The sequence below is a fragment of the Cavia porcellus genome, unplaced genomic scaffold (genome assembly GCF_034190915.1).
Source record: "Cavia porcellus strain 051 isolate PalLab524CR breed Dunkin Hartley unplaced genomic scaffold, mCavPor4.1 scaffold_32, whole genome shotgun sequence".
Classification (NCBI taxonomy): Eukaryota; Metazoa; Chordata; class Mammalia; order Rodentia; family Caviidae; genus Cavia; species Cavia porcellus.
The window spans coordinates 17,326,364-17,352,874 of record NW_026947515.1 but is presented as its reverse complement, the minus strand read 5'-3'; the positions used below and the strand labels follow the sequence as shown (position 1 = coordinate 17,352,874).

At 43.5% G+C, this 26,511-nt stretch overlaps 1 protein-coding gene and 1 non-coding gene across 2 annotated transcripts in view; both read left to right on the top strand.

Annotated features, from left to right (window-relative positions):
• The first annotated feature begins 348 nt into the window (after window positions 1-348).
• On the top strand, window positions 349-421 carry Trnak-cuu (transfer RNA lysine (anticodon CUU)). Its single transcript has one exon. It is a non-coding gene; the product is annotated as a tRNA-Lys (tRNA).
• A 16,750-nt stretch (window positions 422-17,171) lies between these two features.
• LOC100733866 (angiotensin-converting enzyme-like protein Ace3) overlaps window positions 17,172-26,511 on the top strand; it is a 56,800-nt gene continuing 47,460 nt past the window's right edge. Inside the window, exons 1-10 of the mRNA XM_063242678.1 lie at window positions 17,172-17,508; window positions 17,915-18,067; window positions 18,304-18,391; window positions 18,531-18,673; window positions 19,448-19,640; window positions 19,727-19,824; window positions 19,907-20,079; window positions 20,420-20,643; window positions 20,786-20,930; window positions 22,692-22,787. Coding sequence (XP_063098748.1) covers window positions 18,325-18,391; window positions 18,531-18,673; window positions 19,448-19,640; window positions 19,727-19,824; window positions 19,907-20,079; window positions 20,420-20,643; window positions 20,786-20,930; window positions 22,692-22,787 — 1,139 coding nt within the window. The 5' untranslated portion in view covers window positions 17,172-17,508; window positions 17,915-18,067; window positions 18,304-18,324. The remainder of the gene's footprint in view (window positions 17,509-17,914; window positions 18,068-18,303; window positions 18,392-18,530; window positions 18,674-19,447; window positions 19,641-19,726; window positions 19,825-19,906; window positions 20,080-20,419; window positions 20,644-20,785; window positions 20,931-22,691; window positions 22,788-26,511) is intronic.

Below are 26,511 nucleotides of genomic sequence, written 5' to 3'. Positions count from 1 at the left end.
AGTCTCCTTCACCCTGTCACTGTGAAGTTAACTACCCCAAGGCCCACATAAGTGGAGCAGTGTACTGCTTGTCCCTGTGTGTCTGGATTAAGGCTTATCCCAGTTGTAACCTGTATCAGTGTTGTACCTTTCTAAGACTACCATTCCATTCCAGGGTGTATACCACATTTTGTGTCCCCAGTTACTTGTCAGTAAATATGGGAGACAATTCTAGTGTCTCCCTTTGAGTCCAAAACAATTACTGTGACTTTGAATATTTGGAGACTCATTTCCTTATCCTGATATGTAAAAAGGTGGCTAGGGTATTTCCTTCTCTTCAATTAACTCTGAGCATGGCAAACAAGTCTAGCCTGGCTAGCTCAGTCGGTAGAGCATGAGACTCTTAATCTCAGGGTCATGGGTTCATGCCCCACGTTGGGTGCCAAATATTGGAAACAAAGCTCTTACTGCATTGTTGGGTATGAGAACTGATGTCACCATAATAAACAGCCAATCATGGATGCAGACTTGGTTGTTTAGTCCCGCCTCCCTGGCATTGCTAGGTTCAGGCTCTCCTCAATTACCGCAGCTACCTTATGTCAGCCATGATAGACAGACAGGCATAGTAACATCACTCGTTGCTTCCTCAGTTAACCAACATAAAGCTAAAGTTGGATTTATGATAAAAACTTTTGGTACTTCTATACAAAAAAAGTTGGAAGTCCTATTAACATCTTTAGATAAACAACACCAAGGTTGTCAATTCAAGCCCACACTATTACAAGTAATTTCAAAAGTGCAATGGGATACATTCATTAAGACTGCTCCATTCCTTAATGGTCTTATTATAACCTATTTTAATCCTCCCAGTTCATTGGCATTTGGTGATTATAATAACACAGATACTCTGGTAAATCTGGCTTCCATTTTTAATAATTCAAAAAAACTAGAAATTTTTTCATTTCCAAACCTTTATTACAGACATTTACAATTACCATAGCACAGGCTGGACAAATTGTGTTATCGTATTTTGCCTGTAAACATATTTCTAGGCTTGTTCCTCAACACAGTTATAATCACAGAAATATTATAGATAACCTGTTACATAAGTAATAACAAGCTTAAATGTATTTGTGCCTCTATAAATAGCTTCCATGCTAACTGTCTTTCAGGTAAACAGAATAAACATGTAATCATACATCATTGTGTATCAGTTTTTGCTAACTTAAGGATATCACTAACAATAAAATCTAATATTGGTCCTAATTATTTTACCAAGCTTTTTCAGTATTATCCTGATAAATGGGATATGAAGCATTTCACAAGAATACTCTATAGGGGCTGGGGATTTAGCTCAGCGGCCTCCCAAGCAGGAGGTCGTGAGTTCGATCCCCGGTACCCATAAAAAGGAAAAAGAAAAAAAAAAAAAGAATACCCTGTAATCCCAAAAGTCAGACAGTAATTGAGTGTACTTATTTTAAATTAAAAGGTCAGTTAATCAAACAAAACCAAGGGGGAGTAGAGGGTCAAAATTCTCCTCAAATCTACTTAGATTTTGCTACATATGTTTTAAATTTTCTGAACCCTATCTTTGATTTTGATTTGCTGATGAATGTGATATGTTAGGAACAAAAATCTGACCATTCTATGAAGTCCTTACACCCTGTACCTTGGCATAACCTCCAATCTGGTGTATGGAATGGTCCGGTATCACTTTTAAATTGGGGCCAAGAATATTCTTATATCTCCACAGATTATTGGCAGACATTACAATCATCATAGCTGTTGCTGTTGCATGGCCAGAATCTCACCCACCTACAGCAGGATGTGTCAAGACCTCGAGCAATGAACCTTACAGCACATCGCCCACTGTCCTGGAAAGTCCTGCAGCAGACCGTTCATGGAGCTTGCCATCTAGTTAATAGCCAGGGTTTGGTTCAATCACCTGACAGTTTTTTCCTTACTGTGCTTGTTATCCAAACAGCTGCAACATATATTCCTTTGGTTCAGGGGGAGGAGTACTGGGCTTACATACCTAATCCACCTTTACTCAGACCCTTAACTTGGATGGACAGGCCACCAGAAATTTTCATTCTATAGAAAGCAAGAATCCTTCATTTACTGTTCTGCCAGGCCCCCATATTTTCCAGCATCTACAAGAATGAGCTAAAGTAAATACTACCTCTCATTTTGTATATCCTCCCTTATGTGTAATTCAACTACAGCAAGACTCTAACCCATGTATGTCTGCTGTAGATCAGGTTTGAAAGATACAGCTGTCAAAGGGACGCTTTGAGTTATTGACCTTGACTTCTATTCCTTCAGATGGCAACCTTGTTAGAGAGTTCAAACCTAACATTCCTATCTGTATTCCAGTAGCTCATACTCCTAATTTCAAGGAAGGTGATTTGGGCCCTTGGCAATATTGTAGAGATCCATACCATGGACAGATTATACACAAATTCAATTATTCCTTTATAGACTGGTGTCCCAGAGGTTTACTATGGGAAAAGGTCAAGATTGGCATGAGATTTCCGTTTCAGGCTCTCCTGACAATACAATGACCTCAGAAGCCTTATCTAATATTACGTGGTCAGGTAGAGGCTTCAATTCTCCTGTTGCTAGACTTATTATCAATGACAGGGCTGGCCCCCTGCAGCACACTTTATGGAAGCTAGCCTTGCCTTTTCATGCAGGACAGCTGCAGACTGGACATCTGCAGCCAGCTGATGGAGGAAAGTAAAATTAGTGTTACAGAGTGATAGGTATATAAAAATATATATGTGTGTTTATGATTCTTATGTACTGTTGATAGGAAAGATAGAATGGCAACAAAATACGTTCTCGTGTACTAGCTGTTATCTAACACATTGTATCATGCCTGAGTTGCTTTCTAAGGACTCCATGATAAATAGTCATGGGCAGGATGCCTGGAGTTTGGCTTCCAGTCAATCTAATGGAGCCTTGGTATCATTCACCTACTGCCTTGTTGGTGGAGACCTTGATCAAAAGATTTAACAGTCAAACCAAGAGGATGCTTGGGTTGATTATTGCAGGGATTACTTCCCTAGTTTTTTGGATACCCAGTACAGCTTTTGGCTCCACAGCATTAGCACATTCAATACAAACTGCTCACTTTGTAGATTATTGGACAAGAACTGCTGATGAGAGCTGGAAAACTGAGAGAGATTGATATAAAGTTACAAACCCAAGTGAGCATTCTAGAGACTTCAGTCCTATGGATGGGAGATCAAATTAAAAGCCTACAGTTACAACAAGGCTTAAAGTGTCACTATAATATGATACATTTTTGTATCACTCCATTGCCATATAACAAAAGTCTACATCCTTGGGAAATGATCAAGAGGCACATACAAGGAGCAATTCATCAGAATATTACTATGGATATAGATGCTCTTCAGAGGCTAGTGCTGTCCCTGTCACAACAAACAGCTACCTTTGATACCCAAATTAAAGACTGGGATAAGTTTGCTGATGTCACAGAACAATTAAATCCATTTGCATACCTCAAGGCTCACTTTTGGTTTTATCTCAGAATTAGTGTGTTCATTCTATTCTTTGTAATTTTTCTGATTAAAGCCTGTCATAGAGGATTCACTACCTGGAGACAACTGGAGGCTATACAGCCAAGACCAGCCCTGCTGGAGTTACAAAACAAGAAAGGGAGAGATGTAGGAGACAACTCCAGTGTCTCCCTTTGAATCCAAAACAATTACTGTGACTTTGAATATTTGGAGACTCATTTCCTTATCCTGATATGTAAAAAGGTGGCTAGGGTATTTCCTTCTCTTCAATTAACTCTGAGCATGGCAAACAAGGCTAGCCCGGGTGCTAATGTGTAGCCATCACAGATGTGAGAGACAACTCTGGTTGTCTCACTGGTTGTCACACTGAACATTTTTCAGGGTGCTTCTGAGCCCTTCATGTCTTCTTCAGAAAGGTCTCTAGCCAAAAGTATTTTCTTTAGTCTTTGGATCCAAAACAATTGCTGTGACTCCGATTACTTGGAGACTCATTTCCTTATACTGATATGTGAAAGGCTGGCTAGGATATTTCCTTCTCTCTTCAATTGGTTCTAAGCATTGCAAATAAGGCTAGCCAAGGTGTTAATGTGCAAAGCCTGGCCATCAGACAATCCCGTCTCCTTGCATGGTGCTCTCTACATTACAGGCCTGAGCTGGCAAGACGCAGAGCAAATAGCTCAAGAAATGTCAATGCATGGTGCTCTCCACATTACAGGATTGAGCTGGTGAGCTGCAGACCAGATAGCTCCGGGAATGTCAACTGAGAAGGAGCCTCAAGATAAGAGGCAATGACTCCCCAGGGCACAAGAGTTTGCATATCAGAAACCGAAGAAACAGCCCCCCCCCCCCCAAACAATTCTACTGCTATCTTAATCAGGTTATGTAAATTAATCCTCCTGCATATATTTATCTCTACAAATTACAGAGATGCCTTCCTTGCACCTGGCTAGGTTATTCAACTTATTCAGTAATCCGCTACATCCTATCACTCATCCCTGAGCCACCCCCTACCTTTCTTCACAAGAGAATAAATGCTGGTAGAGGCCTAGGATCCTGGCCTTTGTTCACATGTCCTCACGGGAAATGGACTTAGGACCTCTTGGCTGCCTTTAACTTGGAATATGTCTTGGTGTCCTTACTCTCTCTGTGGATTGCACTGGTGGTGGTAGATTGGAATTGACTGGCCAGGATTCCAGTAACGTCTCAATGGGATTACAATATAACTTTCTGGATTGTGAGGAAAACTAGAAAGAGGATTACAATACTTGGGTGGCTGAAGTCGATTTTTGGGTTTCCAATAAGTAAACATCTGGACTCACAAAGGCTGTGGTGAACAATGCTGCCATGAGCACGAGTGCACAGTCATCTCTGTGAGCCTCCTGCTCTCAATTCTTTTGTATGTACATATAACTGAATGGTACAGGAATTCTATGTTTAATTTTTTGAGCAACTTCTGTTCTGTTTTCCACCATTACTGTAACATTTTATATTTCACTGGTGTAGTAGTACACAAGAGTTCTAATTTATCCAAATTCTTGCCAGAGTTTCTGGGTTTTTGATCCTTGTGGTTGTAATGTGGTATCTTATTTGCATCTCCCTAAGGATTAGTGTTACTGAACATTTTTCAGTGCGCTTCTGAGCCCTTCATGTATTCTTCAGAAAGGTCTCTAGCCAAAGTCTTTTCTTTAGTCTTTGGATGTGTTGTAGCCTAGTTCTAACGAATGTGCCTCCTTCCTGTTCTGTATGCGCAGTTTCAATAGAGATTAAAATTCCGTTTCCAGTAAAGACTTAAGTCTCAGCTCTTTGTAAATCTCCCCTCCCCTCCCCATTCTTTTTAGGTTAAGTCTCCATTTTCCGTAAAAGCCTTAAGTTTCAGTTTCTTGTAATCCCCCCACCCCCTTCAGCCTATCTGTAGTAAAATATGCTGTTCCTTAACAAATGTTTAACTACAAGGAAGTTAAAAGAAATACCAAGAAGCCCAGATTTTATCAAACTATGTCAAAGTTCACAACATTCCTGTGGTTTTCCGTTTTAAAAACCCAACCCTTTAGCTGTAAGTCGTGCAGTCGTCCATATTGGCTCCCCAAGGCTGCATCACCAGGCCTGGCCTAAAATAAAGTCTTTGCTCCCTAAATTTTAATTGCTTTCTTCCTTGGATTTTATTCCAGGGTCTGAGCTATCACAGGATGTCAAGGGGCCTTTTGTTTATCTTTTTGTTTTTAGGAACCTGGGAATGAACTCAGGGCCTCAGATTGGGCTACACTCTATTTATTTATTTATTTATTTATCTATTCATTTTTAAAATTTACTTTATTTTATTTATATCTTTATTTTTTTATTTTTTACTTTGAGGTGGGCCTCAAATACGTGATGCTCTTACCTCAACTTCTAGAGTAGCTGGGATTACATCAGTGCTCTCAACTAGAAGAGTTCTTTATATATCATGGATACTGCGTATCAAATTTCATATTCAATATACAATTTGTAAATCTTTTCTGCCATTATGTGGATAGGTTGTCTTACTGTTTTGCTTTGTGTTTTGTTTGTTTGTTCGTTTTTGGTACCAGGAATGGAAATCAAGGCTTTTCACTTGCCAGGCAGGTGCTGCCCCACTGAACTACATCCCCATCCCATCTTTGCCCCTTTTAGAAAGTTTTTTAATTTTTGTTTTTATTACTCGGTATTTGCAGTACATGATTATATTCACTATAGGAGTGGGTACATGTACACAACATATCTTGTTCTTTTTTTTATCCCCTTTCTTTTCCCTCCCTGTTCCTTCCACCTCTTGGTCTCTTCCATTTTTGCAAAAGTTCTACTTCCCTACTTTCCCAAGAAAAAGAAAGAAAAGGGACACGCACAGAAGAGAAGTCACATTATCATTATTCATGGATGAAGTGATCCTGTTCAGAGAAGACCCAAAACTTCACCAAAGGGGGCTGGGGATTTAGCTCAGTGGCATGAGTGCCTGCCTGGCAAGCATGAGGTCATGAGTTCAATCCCCAGTATCGCCAAAAAAAAAAAAAAAATAGTGAAAAAAAATTCACCAAAGACTCCTAGAATTAACCAAATTTGGTAGAATAACAGGATATAAAATCAACACAAAATCGACAATATTTATTGACAACACAAATAGCTCCTTCTTACTCTAGAAAGAATAGCTATCATTAAGAAATCAAATAACAACAAATACTGGCAAGTATGTATGGGAAAAGAATCCTTTTTGGTTTTTGTTTATTTGGTTGTTTTTACGTACTTGAGAACGAGCCTACGGTTTCAGACTATCTTTTGTTTTGTATTTAGAGTTTGGGTTACTCATATAGAAGAAACTATGTGATAATTTAGTTTGCATATTGGTGTGTTTCACTTCATACTGTGATCTCAAGGTGCATCCATTTTCCTATGAATGACTTTCTCTTGTCTAATTGCTCTGGAATATGTTTTAGATACTGAACATGTTTTGAACGGGGTAGTGAAAGTGGACATCTTTGTCTTCTTCCTGATTTTAGAGGGAAAGATTTTCATTTTCCCCCATTTAATATGATGTTGGCATTAGGTTTGCTGTAAGTAACTTTTGTCAGATTGAGACAAGGTCCCTTTATACTTATTAAAGATGTTTTAAAATCATGAAGGAATGTTGGCTTTTGTCAAAGGTTTTTTGTTGTATCTATTAACATGATCGTGTGATTTTTGATCTTGCTTCTATTGGTTGATGCATTACATTTATTGATTTGTGTATGTTGAACCATTCTTATATCTCTGGGATGAAGCTTACTTAGTTACGATGTATGATCTTTTTCATGATTTGTTGCATTCTGTTTACTAGTATCTTGTTGAGAATTTTTATGTCTAGGTTCATGAAGGAGATTGACCTGTAGTTCTCTTTTTCAGTTGGGTTCTTGTCTATGACTTTTAGTTTTATATCTTGTTTCATAATGTATCTAGGAATGTATTCATTTCTTTTGGATTCCTCAATTTATTGGAGTACAGGTCTTTAAAGTACTAGTTACTATTAATCTGGATTTGACAGTAGAGCATTGTGATGTCACTCTGTGTGTGTGTGTGTGTGTGTGTGTGTGTGTGTGTGTATCTTTTTGAGACAGGGTCTTGCTATGCATTTTGGGTTGGCCTTGAGCTCACGTTGTAAACCATAATAGTCTTGAACTCACAGGATCCTCCTGCCTCAGCCTCCCTGCTGGGATTACAGACTTGCCCCACCAGGCCTGGCACCTTTTTCATTTCTAATTGTATTGATTTGGCTTTTTTCTTTCCCTTTTTGGTTATATTGGCTAAGGATTTGTCTATTTTAGTATTTGAAGAACAAACTCTTCATTAATTCTTTATGTTTGTTGGTCTGAGTTCCATTAATTTCTGCTCTGATCTTTATAATTTCCTTTGTAACACTAGCTTTGGATTTGGATTGTCCTTATTTTTCCAGGAACCTGAAATACATCATTTGGTTATTTGTTTGGGTTTTCTCTGTTTTGCTGATGTAGGCATTTATGGCTATAAACTTGTCTCTTAGGACTGTTTTCATTGTGCCTCACAGGTTCTGGTAGTTGTATTGACATTATTATTTGAGTCCAGGAATAATTTCTTTTTTTTTTTTTTTTATTGGTACCAAGGATTGAACTCATGACCTCATGCTTGCCAGGCAGGGGCTTATGCCACTGAGCTAAATCCCCTGCAGGAACTAATTTCTTGCTCAATTTCTTCTGTGACTCATTGATTATTCACGAGTACATGTTTGCATTCTTTCTGTGCTTTCCTTTGCCATTCATTTCTAGTTTCAGTGCACAATGATCTGATAATATGTTATATGATTCTGATTCTTTTGCACTTACTTAACTATCTCATAGGCTAGTATGTGGTCTGTGTTGAAGAAAGTTCCAGACACTTCTGAGAAGAAAACGTTTTCTGTTATTGAATGGGATGCTCTATAGATAGCTACTAAATCTTTTTCTTTTTTCTTTTTTGTCTTTTTTGAGATAGGGTTTCTCTATGCAGTTCAGGCTGGCCTTGAGCTCACTTTACAGCCCAGGCCGGTCTCGTACTCACAACGATCCTCCTGCCTCAGCCTCCCGAGTGCTGGGATTACAGACGTGAGCCACCATGCCTGGCTTAAATCTTTTTCACTGAAGGTTTGGTTCAACTCTGATATTTGTTTGGTGATATTTTGGCTAGTTGATCTATTTGTAACAATGGGATATTGAGGTCTCCCTATGATCTTGTTGACGTTTATTTGATCTTTTTTGTCCAATTGTTCATCGAAGTTGATTGCGCTGGTGTTTGGTGCCTACATATTTGTAATTGTTATCACTTCCTGTTGAGTTGTTCCTTTAACTGATGTGTGTGTAATGACTTTTTTTTAACTCTTCTGACCATTTTTGTCTTGAAGTCTATTCTTGCATGTTTTCTAGTTCCCATTGCATGGAATTTTGTGTGTTATCCTTTGATGTTTAGTCAATGAATTTTTTTGGATTAAATGTGCTTCTTGTATAAAGCATATTTGAGTATTGCTTTTGATCTATTCTGCCAATCTATGTATTTTAATTGGGAAATTGCAACAATTTGCATTTATAATTATTATTGAAAGATATTAACTTATTCTCGCTATTGCTTTATTTTACAGTTGGTGATTCCTGGATTCTCTTTTTCACTCAGCCTACCTGATGCATTCCTTCTACCAGACTTTTTATATTATAAGATTGATTTTCTTTCTAGGATACCCTTAAGAATTTTTTTTGGAGTGTGGCTAGTTAGCCATGAATTTCTTAAGATCTTCTTTGTTATAGAAAGACCTTATTTTTCTATCAATTTGAAAAATAATTTTTCAGGATATATCACTCTGGGTTGGATTTGTTTTTTCATTTTTGTGTTTTTGTTTGTTTTGTTCTAGGGCTTGAACACTTTTCTCCACATACTCCTGGCCTTAAAGTTTGCATTGAGAATTCTGTTGTAATTATAATGGACTTATCTTTATATTAATTTGTTGCTTTTCTCTAACAGTATTTCAGATTCTGCCCTGGGTTGGACACCTGGGTTGGATTTTGACTATAACATGTTATGGAGAAGTTCTTTTCTGATCTTGGGTATTTGGGGTTCTCTATGCCTCGTTTATCTGTATGTGAAATTCTTTTCCCATATATCTTAGTTGCTTCCTCATTACTAGCATAAAACTATCCCACACTCACCATTAAGGAGGAAAGATTTATTTTACTTAACAATTTGTAGAGGTTTAGGTCCATAGTCATCTAGCTTAATCATAGGAAAGAAATCATTATTCTAGAATAAACACAAAGACAAACCAAATATCGACATAGGATGAACATATACTAAATGCAACAGCTACAGCTTTACTAACAGTAAAAGCCAAGCTATGGTACATGCCTTTAATCCTAGAACTTAGGCTGAAGCAAGAGGATTGCCATGAATTTGAGACCAGCCTGGGCTACACAGCAAGGTCCTGTTTCAAAGACAAAAAAAGAAACAAATGAAAAAATAGAAAAAAAGTCAACAATAATATCTGAGAGTTAACTAAATATTAAAGATTAATAAAGCCTAATGATTATAAAAATAAAGATGAGGGGGCGGGGATGAGATGAGAGAATGAAAGAAGTAAAATTTGAAAAATAAAAGAAATATGAAAAGAGAGAAAAGAGAGATAAAGGGTACTACTAAAGAGTAGAAGGAAATTAATACAATTAGATAAAAGGAACAGATAAGAACAAAAAACCTGGAGCTAAAGATAGAGGATCAGTAAGCAGCAAAATACAGAGCCTCCCTGAGAGAAACAACTCAGATGCCAAAATAAAACATCCTGGGCAGGACCAGACAGAGGAAGATGGATCCGCTCAACCCAGGAAGAAACTCAAGGGAAAAGAGCAAGTCAAATGCATGGTCCCCTGGCTACCATTGGAGCAGCTAAAATTAGTGGCTATGGGGCTCTCACTGGAGTCCAAACTTTGCCTCTGCCACTCACAGAGCCAAGGTCGCACTGAAGTCTGGGATCATGGAGTCCAATGGAGAATGAAGCCAGCAAGGAGACCTGCCCTAACCTGTGGCAAGTGCTCAGAATAACCCTCCTACAGGAAAGGGGCAACCAACTGGACAACACGTTGCATTCCAGCAGGATGGGTGTGAACAAGGAATGGCAGTGACTTCAGCAGGTTGCTCCTTACCTAGAGCAGATTGGGACCCTGGCCGGGACCCAAAAAGTTGTCCCAAAACTGATTCCGTACCTGCAGCACACACTGGCATGGTTAAGGCCTCTGCAATTTAACTGGCTTGGAGGGGTGGAGCCAGCATATGCCACTCCTGCTTGCACCTCAATGACCAACAGAAAACTGGAAAGGGCAGCAATCCTTAGCCAGCAGGCTTCAGAAGAACCATAACTAACAAGGAAAGGGGCAGGTACCTCTACTACACACCTTATGGAAGAAACCAAAAACATGATAAGAGAAAGAGATAAGAAAAAGCTCCCACCCCTCAGCCCCCAACCCTGTGAATATTGATCCAGGAGAGGAAAATACAGATGACGCTAAGGACAGCAAACATGCAACATCAAACACAGCATCAGCAGACGTAAAGAGATATCTTTGTGACATCATAGATGTGCTCAAACCTGAAATACTAATTCAAGAAAGCAAGACATAAGGTTAATAAAAGAAATGCTAAGAACCTCTCAAGAAGACACAGATAGAAGAATGGAGGAACACAGAAAAAGGAGAGAAACTTTTGATGAAGAATAGAAAGAAAACCTAGAAGACATGAAACAGATTCAAAGAGATTACCAGGAATTTAAAAACTCTATGGAAAGCTGGAAAAATTGCCTGACAGAGACTAGAGGTAGATTAACAAAACTGGAAGATATGTTTGCAATGTCTGATTGCAAAAGGAAAGATCTCTTAAAAATAACAAGGAAATAGGCAGTAACCATACAAAGGCTAGAAGAAAAGAGGATCTATAACTTAAAAATGAAAAATGTGAGTTAAGAAGTAGGGGTAAACACAAAGGAAATACAAAGGCTATTCACATAAATAATTAAGGAAAATTTTCCAAGCATAGGAAAAGGAAATGATATTCAGATGTATGAGGCATACACAACTCCAGCCACCTACAACCAAAACAGAGCTACACCCAGACATATAATAATCAAGATTCCAGAAATTCATCACAAGAGCACAGTATAAAAAGCCATCAGAAAGGGCCTGGGATTTAGCTCAGCTGCATAAGCACCTGCCTGGCAAGTGCAAGGTTGTGAGTTCAATCCCAGGTACCAGAAAAAAAAAAGCCATAAGAGAAAAGAAACAGATCACCTATAAAGGAAAACCCACCAAAATCATGACAGACTTCTCAACACAAACCATCAAATCAAGAAGAGCTTGGACAGAAGTATTCCAAGCCCTGAAAGAAAATAACCTCCAACTCAGACTGATGTATCCTGAAAAACTGTCTCTCAAAATTAATGGAGAAACAAGATGCTTCCGTGACAAAGAGGAACTGTGGGAGTTCATGACAACCAAACCAACCCTATAGATTACACTGAAGGACATTCTAGAGAGAGAGAAAAGGAATACCAGGATTTCAGGAACAGTGGCAGAGAGGCCTCAGTGAATGAGGCAGACAATGGAATGAAGGAGAAAACTAGACAACCAATGACAGAAAAATAGCATAGCAGAAATGAGGCAGAGAAGGGTGACTATCATCGCTAACATAGATAGCCTTGATACACTAACAAAAAGAAACACAGGCAGGGTAGATCAGGAGGTAGGGTCCATCAAGATGCTCTGTATAGAAAATATAATTAACTTGAAAGAGGGTTTATGGACCAAAAATCAAATATAAGAAAACAATGCTCTATGTGACAGGGAACCAGAGAGAAATAGGGGTATCTTAACCAGCAATTGCAGATAGGTTGGAAAGACTGACACTTGTGTGCAGTAGAGAACTACTCAGCTACAATGAAGGAAAACCTAGAGGCTTTTGTAGGTAAAGGAATACAACTTGAGATCAAGTCCAAGAGTGAGAAGGATCAGAATCATTTAGGTAAATAGCAGGTTGCCCCCCATTTTAAAACAGGGAGATTGTTGAACCCAAAATGCACATCGCACCCTGTAAAAGTGAAAGGGAAAGAATTGTCTGAAAAAGCAAGGCAGAGGATGTTGTTAACAGTGTATCAGGATTTCAAACCCACATCACTCTCACTGCTCTGTTTAGGTGGATTATTCTCTGTTCCAGATTATTTTCTGTTTCTACTTCTAATAGCTTTCAGGGCACAGACAGCTATCCCCAAAATAGCAGGATATAGTACAGTAGTTATCCTTAATTTCCTATTAACTTAATCTGAAGCCCTGTATAACTTACACTGTCTTCTCATGACTGATCTTATTTGAATCTGGTTTGTTAGATTGCTGTTTTGTATTGACTGATTTTATTCAAATCTGTTATGATTGATAGTATCAAATCTGAGAGTATAGGCAACTACATTGAAGATGACAAGATTCACTAGGATACCCACTCTGGTTTGACTATTACCTGCTTTTGAGGTCTTACAATGTCTCCAAAGTTTTGTTTTTATTAATATTGTTATGTACTACTCTGTTTAATTGTGCTATGCCTGGTGATATAGACAACTCTATTGAAGATAACAAGAGATATCATAGTAACCAACATAGATCACCTTGTATTGTGGTTTTATATGTTTTTTCACTTTATGTTTTTCTAGGAAATTGTTGTTTTGTCTTGCTTTGTTTTGTTTTTCCCTCTAATACAGAAAGGATACATATACATGTAGAGACTCATGCATACATATCACTTATAAACAGTTAATTAGAACTGATTATATAACACATGATGAAATGAACAACCACTCTGAAGAAAAAGAGACACTAAGGTACCTAGTGCTGATTCCATAGCATCATGTTGTGAAATCCAGCAATACGATTATTTGTTCAGAGTGACTTTAGTCCATTTTGTTTTGTTTAATTTCGACATACATGAAGGACAGCTATTCTGAAGAGAATGAGAGACATTATGACAACCATTGTTGACTTCCCTATTGTCTGGTGTTGAAGACCTAAAACACTTTCATCATCCTGTTTGGATTAATTTTACACTATGCTGTTTTGTATGAATTCACTGTATATAAAGATATGGACAACTATTTGGAAGAAAACAAAAGACAATATGATAGTGAAGATCTCTGGTTGTATTGCTTTGAAATTTATCTCTTACATTGCTTTATTTTATTGCTTGTTCTGTTATGTTTAATTTTACTCTCTAAAATAAAAAAAGAAAATGTTACAAGCAAGCAATTCAACAGAACTATGGAAAAAAACTAACAAAAACCCCAGCAAAATAAAGACAATAAAAAGCTAAAAAAAGTGGGACTGGGGGTAACCTCAGTACCAAAAAAAGAGAAAACAAGCTACAAAAAAGGAAAATACACACCCACATCCTAAAAAAAGAAAAGAAAGGAAAGAGAAGGAAAAGAAAAGAAATGAAGTCCAACCATATGTGATGGTACACACCTGTAAATCCAGCACTCGGGAGACTGAGGCAGGAGGAGGGTCACTGCAAGTTCAAGACCAGCCTGGGCTATATAGTAAGACCATGTCTCAAAAAGAAAATCAATAGAGAAAAAAAGAGAGAAAGACCAAAAAATCCAAAATCCAAAAAAGTCCCCTGTGCTTTTGAATGAGTCTTTGCTTTCCAGGGTCTGCAGCTTTGGCACCCAGCAAACATGAGGAGGGACAGTGAGTCATTGTTGAGACCTGTTTTGCTTCCACACTTACATTTCTGTATGGATGTTGGATGCTGCCCTGCCTTTTCTGCTGGACATGGGCAGTCAGTGGTGTCTGCCTGGAGACTGCGCTCACTCTAGCAGCTCCCACTTTCCTTGTCCCTCTGTGCACCCCAAGTCAGTTTTCTCTCACTAGCTTTCAGCCTGTGGATTTGGGAGGTGCCCCCACTCCTGCTCCAGAGGCCCCTTTATATGCCGAAGGCCATGGCAACCACCCAAATGGAACTGTACCATTGCTCATGTTAGAAACACAGCTGAATTCCGAGGTAGATGTAGGTGGGGTGAGAATCAGGCAGTCTGCTAGACCTAATGCCTGCACCTGCAGATCCAGCCCTTCTCTAAGCCTGGTCTGGTTTCTCAGCACGGAGTTTGGGACACCCACATCCCTCCTGGGGGCTCTGGCCAGCCTGCACACCTTCACTACTACCTCCTGGGGCCATCTCCCACCCAGTCACTGCGGAAGGGTGACACCAGATCTGCTCTGCATTGCTCTTGGCTCAGTCCCAAATAATTAATCCCTCCTCAAATGGCTCTGGGTTAAATCCTCTCAAATGTGGCAGGCACCGAACTGCACTTCCTCCCCAACTCCATCCTGCTTTACAAAAGGGCCACTTTCCGAATAAAATACTGTGTTTTTGCAGTTTATAGTAGCTGAGGGCTTCTCTCAGTGTCTCTCCCTAGAGCCACCCCATCTCTCCTGGGCAGATGCCCCTCCCAGGAGCTGAGGGGAGCTTGGAGCCCTCCCCATTCCTGAACCCCTGCACTGGTTCATCTCTCTGGCTTTGCAGTTTCCAGTCTTCCTAGCAGCTCCTTCTCCATTCACCTCCTTCCTTCTCTTCTCTACACTGTTGCTTGACTCTAGATCCCGGAAGTCCACACTTTGCTGGCAGCCTCTACTCCACCATTTCAGGTTTCCTCCTTTTTACTTTTGATGATGTTCTTGGATGCATAAAGATTTTTAAATTTGATGAAGCTCAATTTGTCTTTTTGCTGTTTTTACTGCCTGTGCTTTTCATGTCATGTCCTGGAAATTACTGCCAACATCAGTGTCATTCAACTTTGCCCCCTGTTGTCTTCTAAAAATTTTATTACATTTTTCTATTTGGGATTTTGGTGCATTTTGAGTTTTGTGTTGGCAAGATGATCTGTAGTTTGTGTGTGTGTGTGTGTGTGTGTGTGTGTAGTGCAGCAGACTGAACCCAGGGCCTCACATATGCTAAGCAAACACTCTACCACTGAGCTACATCCCCAGCCTGCAAGTCCATTAGTATAGCTGAGATTGATCCTTCCTAGGGGTGGACCGCTCTATTCCTTGTGTCTGCCGGTCAGCATGTGGCCTGGAACTAAGCCAAGGTGTTGTAAGCAGGTTCTTCAGCCTCATTCTACCTCTGTGTCCTTGTCTGAAAATGGAGTTGGTCACAGTACTCGACTCATGAATTTGTTATGAGGATTCTGATACACAAAGCCCCTTAATGGGGGTAGGGGTGCAGGTGGAGATGGTGGTTATTGTTGTAGCCCCTCCAGGCACTAGATCTTCTCTATTTGCTAAACTTGAACCATAAGCCATTCTCACTCAACAGAAACAGCATTTTGCAGGGTCCTGTGCCTACATCTGCTTTTTGCACTTAGAAAGCCATCTCTCAGCTCCAGCTTGAGGGAGATGTTGCTTCGGCCCCACAGAAGGTGATCAGCTACTCTGTACACACATTAGCACCACAGCTCTAGGCATCTAGGCACAGTTACATCCCATGTGGCCAGAGACCTTCAGTCCCCACTTGCTGCCACAAGGGCTCTTGTCATCTCTAGCAATCGAGAATCGCATTTCCTCCTTTCCAATTCAGCTCTGCATGTTGTATTTTCAGTCTTTGCTTTGTATTTTCATTATGTTTCTTATCATGCATGCTTGTTTTCAGGCTTGAAGCTGAATTGTCAAGACTTCCCTGTGAGATCTGTTGAGCAGTTTAACCAGAAATGTCACTGATTTTTGTCTTGCTTTTCTTGTATTTCATAGCGTATCCTATTTGGGGGATTATTTGGTCAGTTTCTCTGGTCATGGTCACAGCTTATGTGAAAGGGTGAGTGGCCCTGGGCTGAGAATGACACAGGACAGGGGGCGTCTGTGAGTGGAGGAAAATGGGAAGGACCTCTGTGGAGTGAAGATGGAGCTGCCCTCCTCAGACCGTGTGTGTCAGAGTACTGGACAGTGACCAAGATGCGGCAGAGGGCTGAAGGCTGTGGCTGGTGCTGAAACACACATGGACAAGCACCCAGACCCGAATATCTGCATCTGTTTCTACCCTGCTGCTCCCTTGACTGCACATGTGTAATGCCCAGCTTTTCTGCAGTAGCAGGTCTAAGGGTGAGAAGAAATGCCCTGAAAATCTCCGAGGATGACCATGTGTCCCATGAAAGAAGAAAGAAAGAAAGAAAGAAAGAAAGAAAGAAAGAAAGAAAGACCAAAACATGTGAATATAAGTGAATGAGACATGAGAATATATGTGAATGAGCTCAAGCCCAGCCTGAACTGCATAGCGAGACTCTGTCTCAAAAGCACATTAAACAACAACAACAACAACAACAGGGGTTTCAACCCCACCCCACTCTTTCTACTTGCAGAAGTACCCAAATGGAAAAGAGGAGTTCTGTTTTAAAAGTCTAGAGTCCTAAGTTCTCTGCTTGGCTTTGGAGCCTGACTGTTCTGATTCTCAGAGACCTCCTCACCTACAAAACAGGGACAGTGTACCAGAGGATGGGTGGAGACTTTCCAGATTGAACATTCCATGCCCGGCCCTTAAGCCACTGATGTCATAATAAGGACTTTGCTTGTGAATGCTACAAAGCTTCTCCCAGTGCTGCAGTTCTTTGGTCATGGAAACAAGCTGGACTCACCCTGGATCTTCCCTACTTGTGATCCTGTGCTATGGGCAGCTCTTGTCATGGCTTAGGATTGTGGGGGATGCAAATTTATGTGTAACTACAGACCTAAAGGAACATGTGACAGGGCCCTGGGTGGGGACAGGATCACATAACCCCCTTCCTGCAGCTGTGGCCTACAATGAAACTGAGGCAAAGCGGTTCCTGAAGTACTATGAACAAACAGCCAATACTGTGTTGAAGGAGTTTGTGGAAGCCACTTGGAACTATGTCACCAACATCACCAAGACAAATCCAGAACAAATGGTATGGTTCCACCTTCCTGCCCTCTACTCTTTCCACCCTTTCCTCTTCTCAGGGGTTATTGGGAATTAGGACTCGTATATGCTGATCCCGGTCTAGAGTCGGAGGAAAGAGGGAAGCTTCGAAGCACATGTTAAAGCGAGCTGCAAGCTCCAGGTCTCTTAGTGGCCCCAAACTGTTTTTTTTTTTTTTTTTTTATAAGCGTCTGCTGGTTCTTTTCCTTTTTTAAGCCCTTCGTCCTTGCTTCTAGGAACCCAGGATCCTCTTAGCAAATCTTCAATGATATGGACACTTAAAATGGGATTTGGAAGTGGGAAGGGGAGTCATGGCCCTGGCAGTTCAATGTGGGACACCTACTGCCTGTCTCAACGTGCCACAACAAACGTGATGACCCTCTTTCCACCTGCAGAAGGAATTAGAGAGGTCCTACGTCAAGAAACACTTTGGCACCCAGCCCCACCGGTTTAACATCACCCAGCTCCAGGACCCAACTGTGAAGCGCATGCTGAGTAAACTACAGGACATAGGCAAGACAGCCTTGCCATAGGACGACCTTTGGGAGGTGATGGACAGAGCCCCAGGGCTCCAGGCACACTTGCCCTAGCCCAGGGATGGGTGGGTCATACCTGGTGGGGAACCAGTGTCTGGGGCAGGAGATGGGCAGTCAGAGCAGAAGCAAAGTTCCTGTATGGGAGGAGGGTGGGTGTTTGAAACAGACCCACCCCTTCTGGTTTGTGGAGTTAGTGCTACTGGCAGGCCAGGGCACAGGCCTGTCCTGGGTGACACCTGTCCCCCCAGTACAACAAGCTTGTGGCCCACATGGAGACAACATACAGCCTGGCCCAAGTGTGCCTGGATGAGGGGTCCTGCATGACCCTGGAGCCCGGTGAGTGTCCAGGCCCTGCCCCTTCTGTGGCTCTCCCAACCCTAGCTGAGCTGCCTTGTTGGAGGAAGGCACCTGGGGTGGCTAATGGCAGAGCCGTGCGTGACGTGGGGGTCCCATGTGACTTCTTTTCTGGCCACAGACCTCGAAGAAGTCATGGCTACATCCAGAGACCATAAGGAGCTGCTGTGGGCCTGGGAGGGCTGGCGGGACTCTGTGGGTCGCCAACTCCGCCCCATTTTCTGGCGCTACATGCAGCTCAGCAACAAAGCTGCACAGCTCAACGGACACAAGTCTGGAGCAGTCTGGACACAAGTCCGTCACAGGAAAGTACCCAACAAGGGGCAAAGTTGAGTCTTCAGAGGGAGGCACAGGATCCCAGACACTCAGCTGCAGGCCTGTAGGGGGCCCCACAAATGTCAGATGAGTAGGTACTGTGTGCTGGATGCTACAGAGGTTCTGAACCTATGCAGGTAAAAATAGATGCATGCTTGTCCTGTGAGCTTGCAGTCCTGTAAGGAAGTACTGTGGTCAAGGACACACTCTTCTTTAACACCACTTATGATGATGGTGCAGAGATGGTGCTGAGGGAGGAAACGAGGAAAGCCTCCAGCTCTTACTCATGCTCAAAACATGGCCAAGAGCCAGCCAGGCAGGAAGAAAATGGCCCGCACTGGGAGAGAGGCAGAGTTTGGAGAATCTGAAAGAAGCTCATAGGGCCACTGGGCTGCGGTTGAGGGAGTTCCCAAGCAGGGTGACAGAGGACAGGAGGTTGCAGGCATGGCGAGGATGAGGAGGGACTCACTGTGGGCTAGAGAGGGCAGAGCCTTGAAGGCATGGAAAGGAGCTCATACTGGGGCTTCGTTTCATACTTCTCCTGGTCTGATCCGATCCAGTGCAGACTGTGGCCTCGGCAGGTAATACTCCCATTTTTCAGGTGAAGGTCCAGACAACCAGGGAGCTTGAACAGCTTCCCAAGGAAGCACCTAGGTCTCCTGCCTGCAAGACTGGGCTAAGGTGGGTAGGGTGAGTGCCTGGCAAGTCCCCTCTCCTGCCCTAGGGTACAAAGACATGGGACAACTGTGGCGTGCTACGTACGAGTCAGATACCCTGGAGCAAGACATGGAGCAGATTTACCAGGAGCTCAAGCCTCTCTATCTTAATCTGCATGCATATGTGCACCGTGCCCTGTACCGCCACTATGGGCCTGAACTCATCAGTTTTCGGGGGCCTATCCCTGCCCACCTGCTGGGTAAGGGTCTGCTGGTGCAGGGATGGGTATTCAGTCAGCAGGCAGACTGTTGTCACCTCCTCTGAACCCTTCCACTCTCCATCCAGGGGACATGTGGGCTCAGTCCTGGGACAACATCCTAGACATGGTTCTGCCTTTCCCTAAGAAGCCCCCCATAGACATCACATGCATGATGAAACAGCAGGTCAGTGCTTGGCCCCTGGATGTCCCTACCCTCAGGTGCCTGGGGAATAGGGCAGTGTACATGTTCTCCCTCACCGCAACAGCACTGGAGACCTGAGAAAATGTTTGAAGAGGCTGACAAATTCTTCACCTCCTTGGGGATGCTGTCTGTCCCACCTGATTTCTGGAAAAAGTCAATGCTGGAGAGGCCGGCCGATGGACGGTCAGTGGAATGTCAGACCTCTGCCTGGGACTTTTACAGTGGCAATGACTTCAGGTAACTATCATCAACAGGGCCAGCTGCTAGCACTACAATTCCACATCCTCGTCCCATCCCACATCTACCTGTCATAGGCAGGTATTAAGGGAGGAGTAAGGACGGGAGGGCCCAGCAAAGGGAGGGGAGATGTAAGCCAGAAGTACAGAAGGGGAGATGGACGCGGAAGCCATGGTCTTGGTCACTGATTGGATATGGGGCCTGGAGTGGGAAAGATAGCAACCAAAGCCCTCTGATCTCCAGCCTGTTCATGCCAGTTCCTTAAAGAGGTCTCAATGTAGAAGTGTACCAAACTTCCTAGGGCATTTTCATGCTCTTGATCCTTGTCCTTTAACTCTAGGATAAAGAAATGCACTGAAGTGACCCTAGAAGACATGCTGTCCGTCTTCCACCAGATGGGTCATATCCAATACTTCATGCAATACCAGAACCTGTCTGTAATCTTCCGGGAAGGTGCCAACCCTGCTTTTGAAGAGGCTGTGGGGGCAATGGTCACACTCTCTGCCTCTTCCCACAGGCACTTGTTCAGCACAGGCCTGCTCAACCTCCTGCGGCAGGACTCAGGTTGTGAGGACCAAAGGGACAATAGGAAGGCAGCCTGAGCCTGGGGTTGCAGCTTGAGGGGAGTGGGTGGGGCCATCCAGGCATGGGTAAAGGAAGGGAGAGCTCTGGAGCCAACCCCTAATTGCCCTGACCTCATCCCCAGAGGAGGAAGTCAATTACCTGATGGGCATGGCCCTGCAGAAGATTGCCTTCATCCCCTTCAGCTATCTAATGGACCTGTATCACTGGAGGGTCTTCGATGGCACCATTGAGAAGAACATCTACAACCAGGAGTGGTGGAACCTCAGGTGGGAAGGTGCTCCTCTGGACTTTCAGCTCCATCCCCACACGTGGTGTGCGTAGAGCTTGACCACCACTGCCAGAGGGTGATGGTGGCCTCGCCTTTAAAAGCAGAGTAGGGTACAATGTTGGTGACTCTTGGGCTTAGAGAAACCCCAAGACAGTGTGAGATGTTTGCTGCCAGCAGACAAAAGCACCCATGGTGTAGTGCATAGAGCCAGTGTGGGGAATCCTGAAGCCCCCTTCTGAATCTGGTACCGGCACTGAGCTGGTCTCAATCTCTCCAGCTTCAGTCTCATCTGTGAAAAAGGCATCCTGGCAGGCTCCCCCTGCTCCTTGGTTGGCTACCATGATTGTTCCTGGAATTCCTCAAGAACAGAACATTGACCACCAAGCAGCCCCCCTCACCTCCCTCCTTCTTCCCACAGTGAGGCTGGGAGGACAGATGAACAGGGCCTCAGCACTTGTCCTCTGGGAAAGAGTGGCCACAGGAGGGAGGCAGGCTCCCTGCCCTTACACACATGCCTGGCTGCCAGAGGCTTGGCATCCCAAAGCAATCAAAGGAGTCCACCCACAGTTAGGCAGGGCATTTGGTTGGATAATAATACGGATGAGCAGGGCTTCTCCATATCCACCAGGTGTCAGAATGACTGGCTTAAGGCTGCTGGACACAGGATGACATGGATTACTGTGTGAGACCTGCAGCTCCTTTACTATCGCTCTGTGTTGTGCTCATTCAAAATGGTCACCTCCCAGCAGCAGTAGCCAACAGTCACAGATGCCACATGTCCAGGCTGAGGTCCCACCCTAGCAGTGGCAGAATGGGGTGCTCCACCTGCTCCTGTTGTTCTCCTACCCCCAATCCATGATTTCAAGGGCATATCTCTGGTGGACTGGGCAATGCCCGGACCTTGTTTCCTCCAAGAGCACTTCCCCTCACTACCCCTGCTATCTGACGTATCCACAAGGACATTGTCCTTTCTCTACCAGCCACGCCCACCACCAACCAGCCAATGAGCCCCAGCACTGAGTGAGGGTTTGCTCCCTGGACCTTGAGTAAGGAACCTCTAGAAGGACCTCCCAACAGTCTACTCACCCCGGGATGGTTCCCAGGTACCAGTGAACCAACAATACAACACCAAGTCTCCCATAGACATTGTCAAATCCCTATGATGGATAATTTTATTCCCCATTTTATAGTCATTGTATGACAAGCCTCAGTGACAGTCCTACAATCTCCCACAGCAGCACAGTGCAGAGGAACAAAACAGCCTCACCTAGTCAGTCTGCCAGTGACAGTGCTGGGTCCTAAGGCCACTTCCTTGATTTCTAAATCTTGGTTTCCTCATTTGGACAAAGCGCACAACAATAGTAGTACCATGCCACAGGGGTGTTTCTCTGTTGTCTTCTTAGCACTATTTACTAGAGGAAATTACCTCATTACTGCTCCAAAATCTGTTCCCTTTCATTAGGCCTTGCTCCTTTCCTCTGTGACACCTCTCCAGAAATGGGCCTGTGTTGAGAGAGTGCAGGAGTCCATAAACACAGCTCAGAGAGCAGAGGAAGTGCTCAGTCAGTGTTATCTGCTCTTATGGTTTCATTTTGATTCCCAATCCCAAGTGTTCTCAGTTACTGAATGAATGAAAATATGTCCACTGTTGTCTGCACACCAGGTCCAATTTCAATAGACGCACAGAGGAGCTTTGAAAAACCGTATGTTCTGAGATTCTTCAGGGGCCTCTAGCAGGACCTTGTTTTTCTCCTGGCAGGTTAGAGTACCAAGGCCTGTGCCCACCTGTTCCTCGGACAGAGGATGACTTTGACCCAGCTGCCAAGTTCCATGTTGCTGCCAGTGTGCCCTACATGCATAAAGCTCTGGGCCCTATCAGCAGAGTCAGCTCTGGGAGGCGGGCTTTGGGAGGCATGGGATGAGGCTGACGGTCTCTAGCAAGGCCCTGGGTCCAAATGCTACCCGTTCCTCTGCCTACCTCTTCCCACCTGATTGTACAGCCTTGTTAGGTCAGTGCCTTGGAGTCCTTTGGATTTCTCCATTAGATCCTGGGTGAAGAGCAGAGAAGGTGGGAATATTCTAATCTAAATCCTCCCTGCTGCCCCCATGATAGAAAGGAAAGGGGAAGGTAACTGTAGGGCTCATGATTGGCTCACAAAGGTACACAAGGAAGGTCCTTGTATTCTAGGCCAACGTAAGGCAGGACCTTGCCCAGGCAGCCTGCACCAGGTGGTGACTGTTGGCATGCACCCTTGTGGCCTTTGCAAACCGGAGCTGCCTAGGCTGAAGTGGCCTGGGGTTCCTCAACCCTGATCCTATCCCCCAACCTGCCCTTGTGTTCCAGATACTTCTTTAGCACGGTGCTCCAGTTCCAGTTGCATGAAGCTCTGTGCAATGCCTCGGGCTACGTGGGTCCACTGCACCAGTGTGACATCTATAGCTCAAAGATAGCTGGGAGGATCCTCGGGTGAGTGGCCTCTTCCCTCATTTGTCCTCAGCTGCTCTGTTTCCCTTGTAAGCAATCCTGCTCAAGGCCCCCTTTTCTCACCCAGCCTCCTTGGGCTACCTGGGCAGAACTTCACTGAGCTTCCATCCTGCTGCTAGATCACCCTCATGTCAGACTGCGCTCTTTCCTACATGAATTGGAGCATATTTCCCTTTGCTGAACACTTTATGGTCAGACAATGTTGGACCCCTTCTGCTAATACACACACACACACACACACACACACACACACACACACAGAGATATACAGACACTCAATCAAACCATCTCTCTTGCTCTGTGGTGTTTCCTTTTGTTTCATTGTGCTCTTGAAGTAGACTACGAAAGGCTGGTGAACCTGAATTGAAAGCACAAAGCTCTTCTTAAGACCCACCAGGCTCTCTGATGAGTTTTCTTACTATTTTGTACTAGTAGCTCTTAGCTTTGCAAAATAAATATTACTATCTGTAGTTTACAAATAATGCAACCAAAGGTCAGGGAGGTCACAGGATGGCGACTCACGGACACAGCAAGGAGGAAATCTATGCTTTGAAGCCAGAGCTAACTTCAAAGCATGGTCTTTCACACGGCTGCCTCCATCAGTTAAAGGATAAGAGCCCTGGTGAAATTAACTTCGTCTACTCCAGCAACTGAGATGTGCAGCTCATACACTGATGTGGGCTTTTTTCCACTGATCTCCACTAATTTCAATGTGTCTGTTTCCCAAATTGGTCAAGGTTGCTTTAAAACTCATTCATATTCCCAGAGGATTCAGAATGTCCCCTACTTTAGTATCCTCTGCATACTTAATGAGCATACTTGTGATTCTACCATGCAGTACACCTGTAGCCAATAGGCCAGATGTAGTTGCAGGACGGCTCACTGGGCTTTACTCACAGGGCGAGAAGAACCTTGCATGACCTACATCTCCCTTGTCTATTTGTTCTTTACCTTTTATCACTATGAGGGGGCATTCTGGATGACTCCTATCTTTAAACTTTTCTGAGGATCTTCAATATAAACGCACCTCTCTACTCCTTGTATTCTTATCCACTCACGTATTCACCCAGCAAAAATGTACTCGTGCCAGTGCCAACCAACCACCATGAATCCAGCAGGGGGAAGGAGATCTGAAATAATTAAACACCACACAATGAGAGAGGTGTGGAAGGCCTTGGTGGAGGGTTAAGAGATTGTGTTTGGAGAACAAGGAAGGATCTCTGTACTACAGAAATAGCAGATGTCTGTTTTCTTTACATCAACTCACTTTAATTCCTCCTTCTCCCACCTCCATGATGGGGCATTTCACCTTGGCCATTCTCACCACTTCCATCCTCCACTCACCCTGGGTGTAGAGGGCTGTCAGGGTCTGACTGGCTCCAAAGAAGATGACCAGTCATACTCCACCCTCGCTCACCAGCCCTCCTACATTACCATGCAGACCCCTGATCCAGGAAGATACTGACTCTTCCAAACTTAGAGCCTTAAACATCATTTTCTTGGCAGTGGGCAGATGAGAGGCTCCTGAGAAATGAGGATATTACAAGCTTTGTGAAAGTTGAAATGGCAGCAAAGAGGAATGTGGGGTTCACAAGGGAGAGAGAAGACAAGGTGGGAATTGGGCAGGAAGGAAAAGCAGCTGTTACTGCACCGGGCCAGGTTGGCCTGCTGCAATATACACCAATCACTGAGCAAGTGAGCATCAGAAAAGAGAAGGAATGAGAGCAGTCACTCAACTCTGAAGGCTAGGACATGGGGATATCCATGAGCTCAGGCATGGTGTAATTGGAGGTTAACTAAACGTAGGGGTTGGGGAAGTAACTTAGTGGTAGAGCACTTAACAAGCATGAGGCCTGGGTGCAATCCTCAGGATCACCACCAAAGAAGAAATAGATGAGTAGATAGGTAAAAGTGAGATGGGTTCATTGTAAAGAGTTTATGCAGGATTTCTCTCAGTTTCACAGCAGGGCCGGAACAAGAATAGTTTCGTTGCTCTTTTGCCTTTTGTGAAATGGAATCTTGTAGTGTAGCCCTGGTTAATTTCAAACTCTAGACTCAAGAGGCCCTTCTACATCACCTTCCAAATTATGTGGAACCACAGGGAGCATTTCACTGAGCCTCATATGCCTAATGCATCTTAAAATTTGATTTTGTTACCTTTGACTCATCCCCCTAAAGCCAAACACCCTGGCCAGGAGCTGGGAATGGAGAATCAAAGTGAACCCCATTCCCAAAGCCCCTCTACCTCACCCATCCAGCTGTGGAGGGTGGGTCTGGCTTTGTTCACAGCCCTGTCATTGTCACTTTGGACCTGGGGGTTCCAGGCAGTGCAGGCTGACAGCTTTGCAGTCTCTGGTCTTCTGTGCTGTCTCCACCAACTGCAGGCTTGGCTCAGCTAACACATTTTGCCCCTCAGCCTATACTCTTCTTTCTGAACAGTTAGATTTTTAGTAACTTAAGGTTCCCTCTTCTAGCTTTTTCTTTTTACCTAAGATATAGCTTCTGACCAAATCCTCTAGTCATGGGTTTTGTTTTTTTGCTTTTTTTTCAATTGTGTCAGGTTTTTACCTTAATATTTTCTAACAGTCTTAACAATCTTTTACCTTAATTTTCAGGGATCCTAACTACATTTTTCTGCAGTAAGGTTTGCCAAGAATCCACTAATCTTTAGTTTCCCAATCTCATTCCTTCCCAGTTAAGTGATGTGTATCACTCTTTGCAAGTTACAAAGTTCTCCTAAGTCAATATGTGACTTAATCCTCACTGGGGGGAAGTTTTCATGGAACCCATTTACTGAAGAGAGAATGCAGTCTACTAGAGGCTTTAAGTTGTATACCAGAAGTTACATGTGCAGAAGTAGCAGGGCTGGGTCTTCAATCTGGGTCTCTGTTAGTCCAGACTCTATTGGTGCCCCCTGGGACTCCAGGCATCACCTTTTTATTACTCAGATCAGGGAATGACAAGTTGAGAAGGATCAACATCTCTAGCTGCCACTGCCCCCCCCCCCACAAGTCAGGGTGAAGAGCCTGGAGCCCGGGCTTTGGCATGGCCAGTACCCCTACTGAGCAAGTGCAATGGGCCAAGCCAAGGTTCT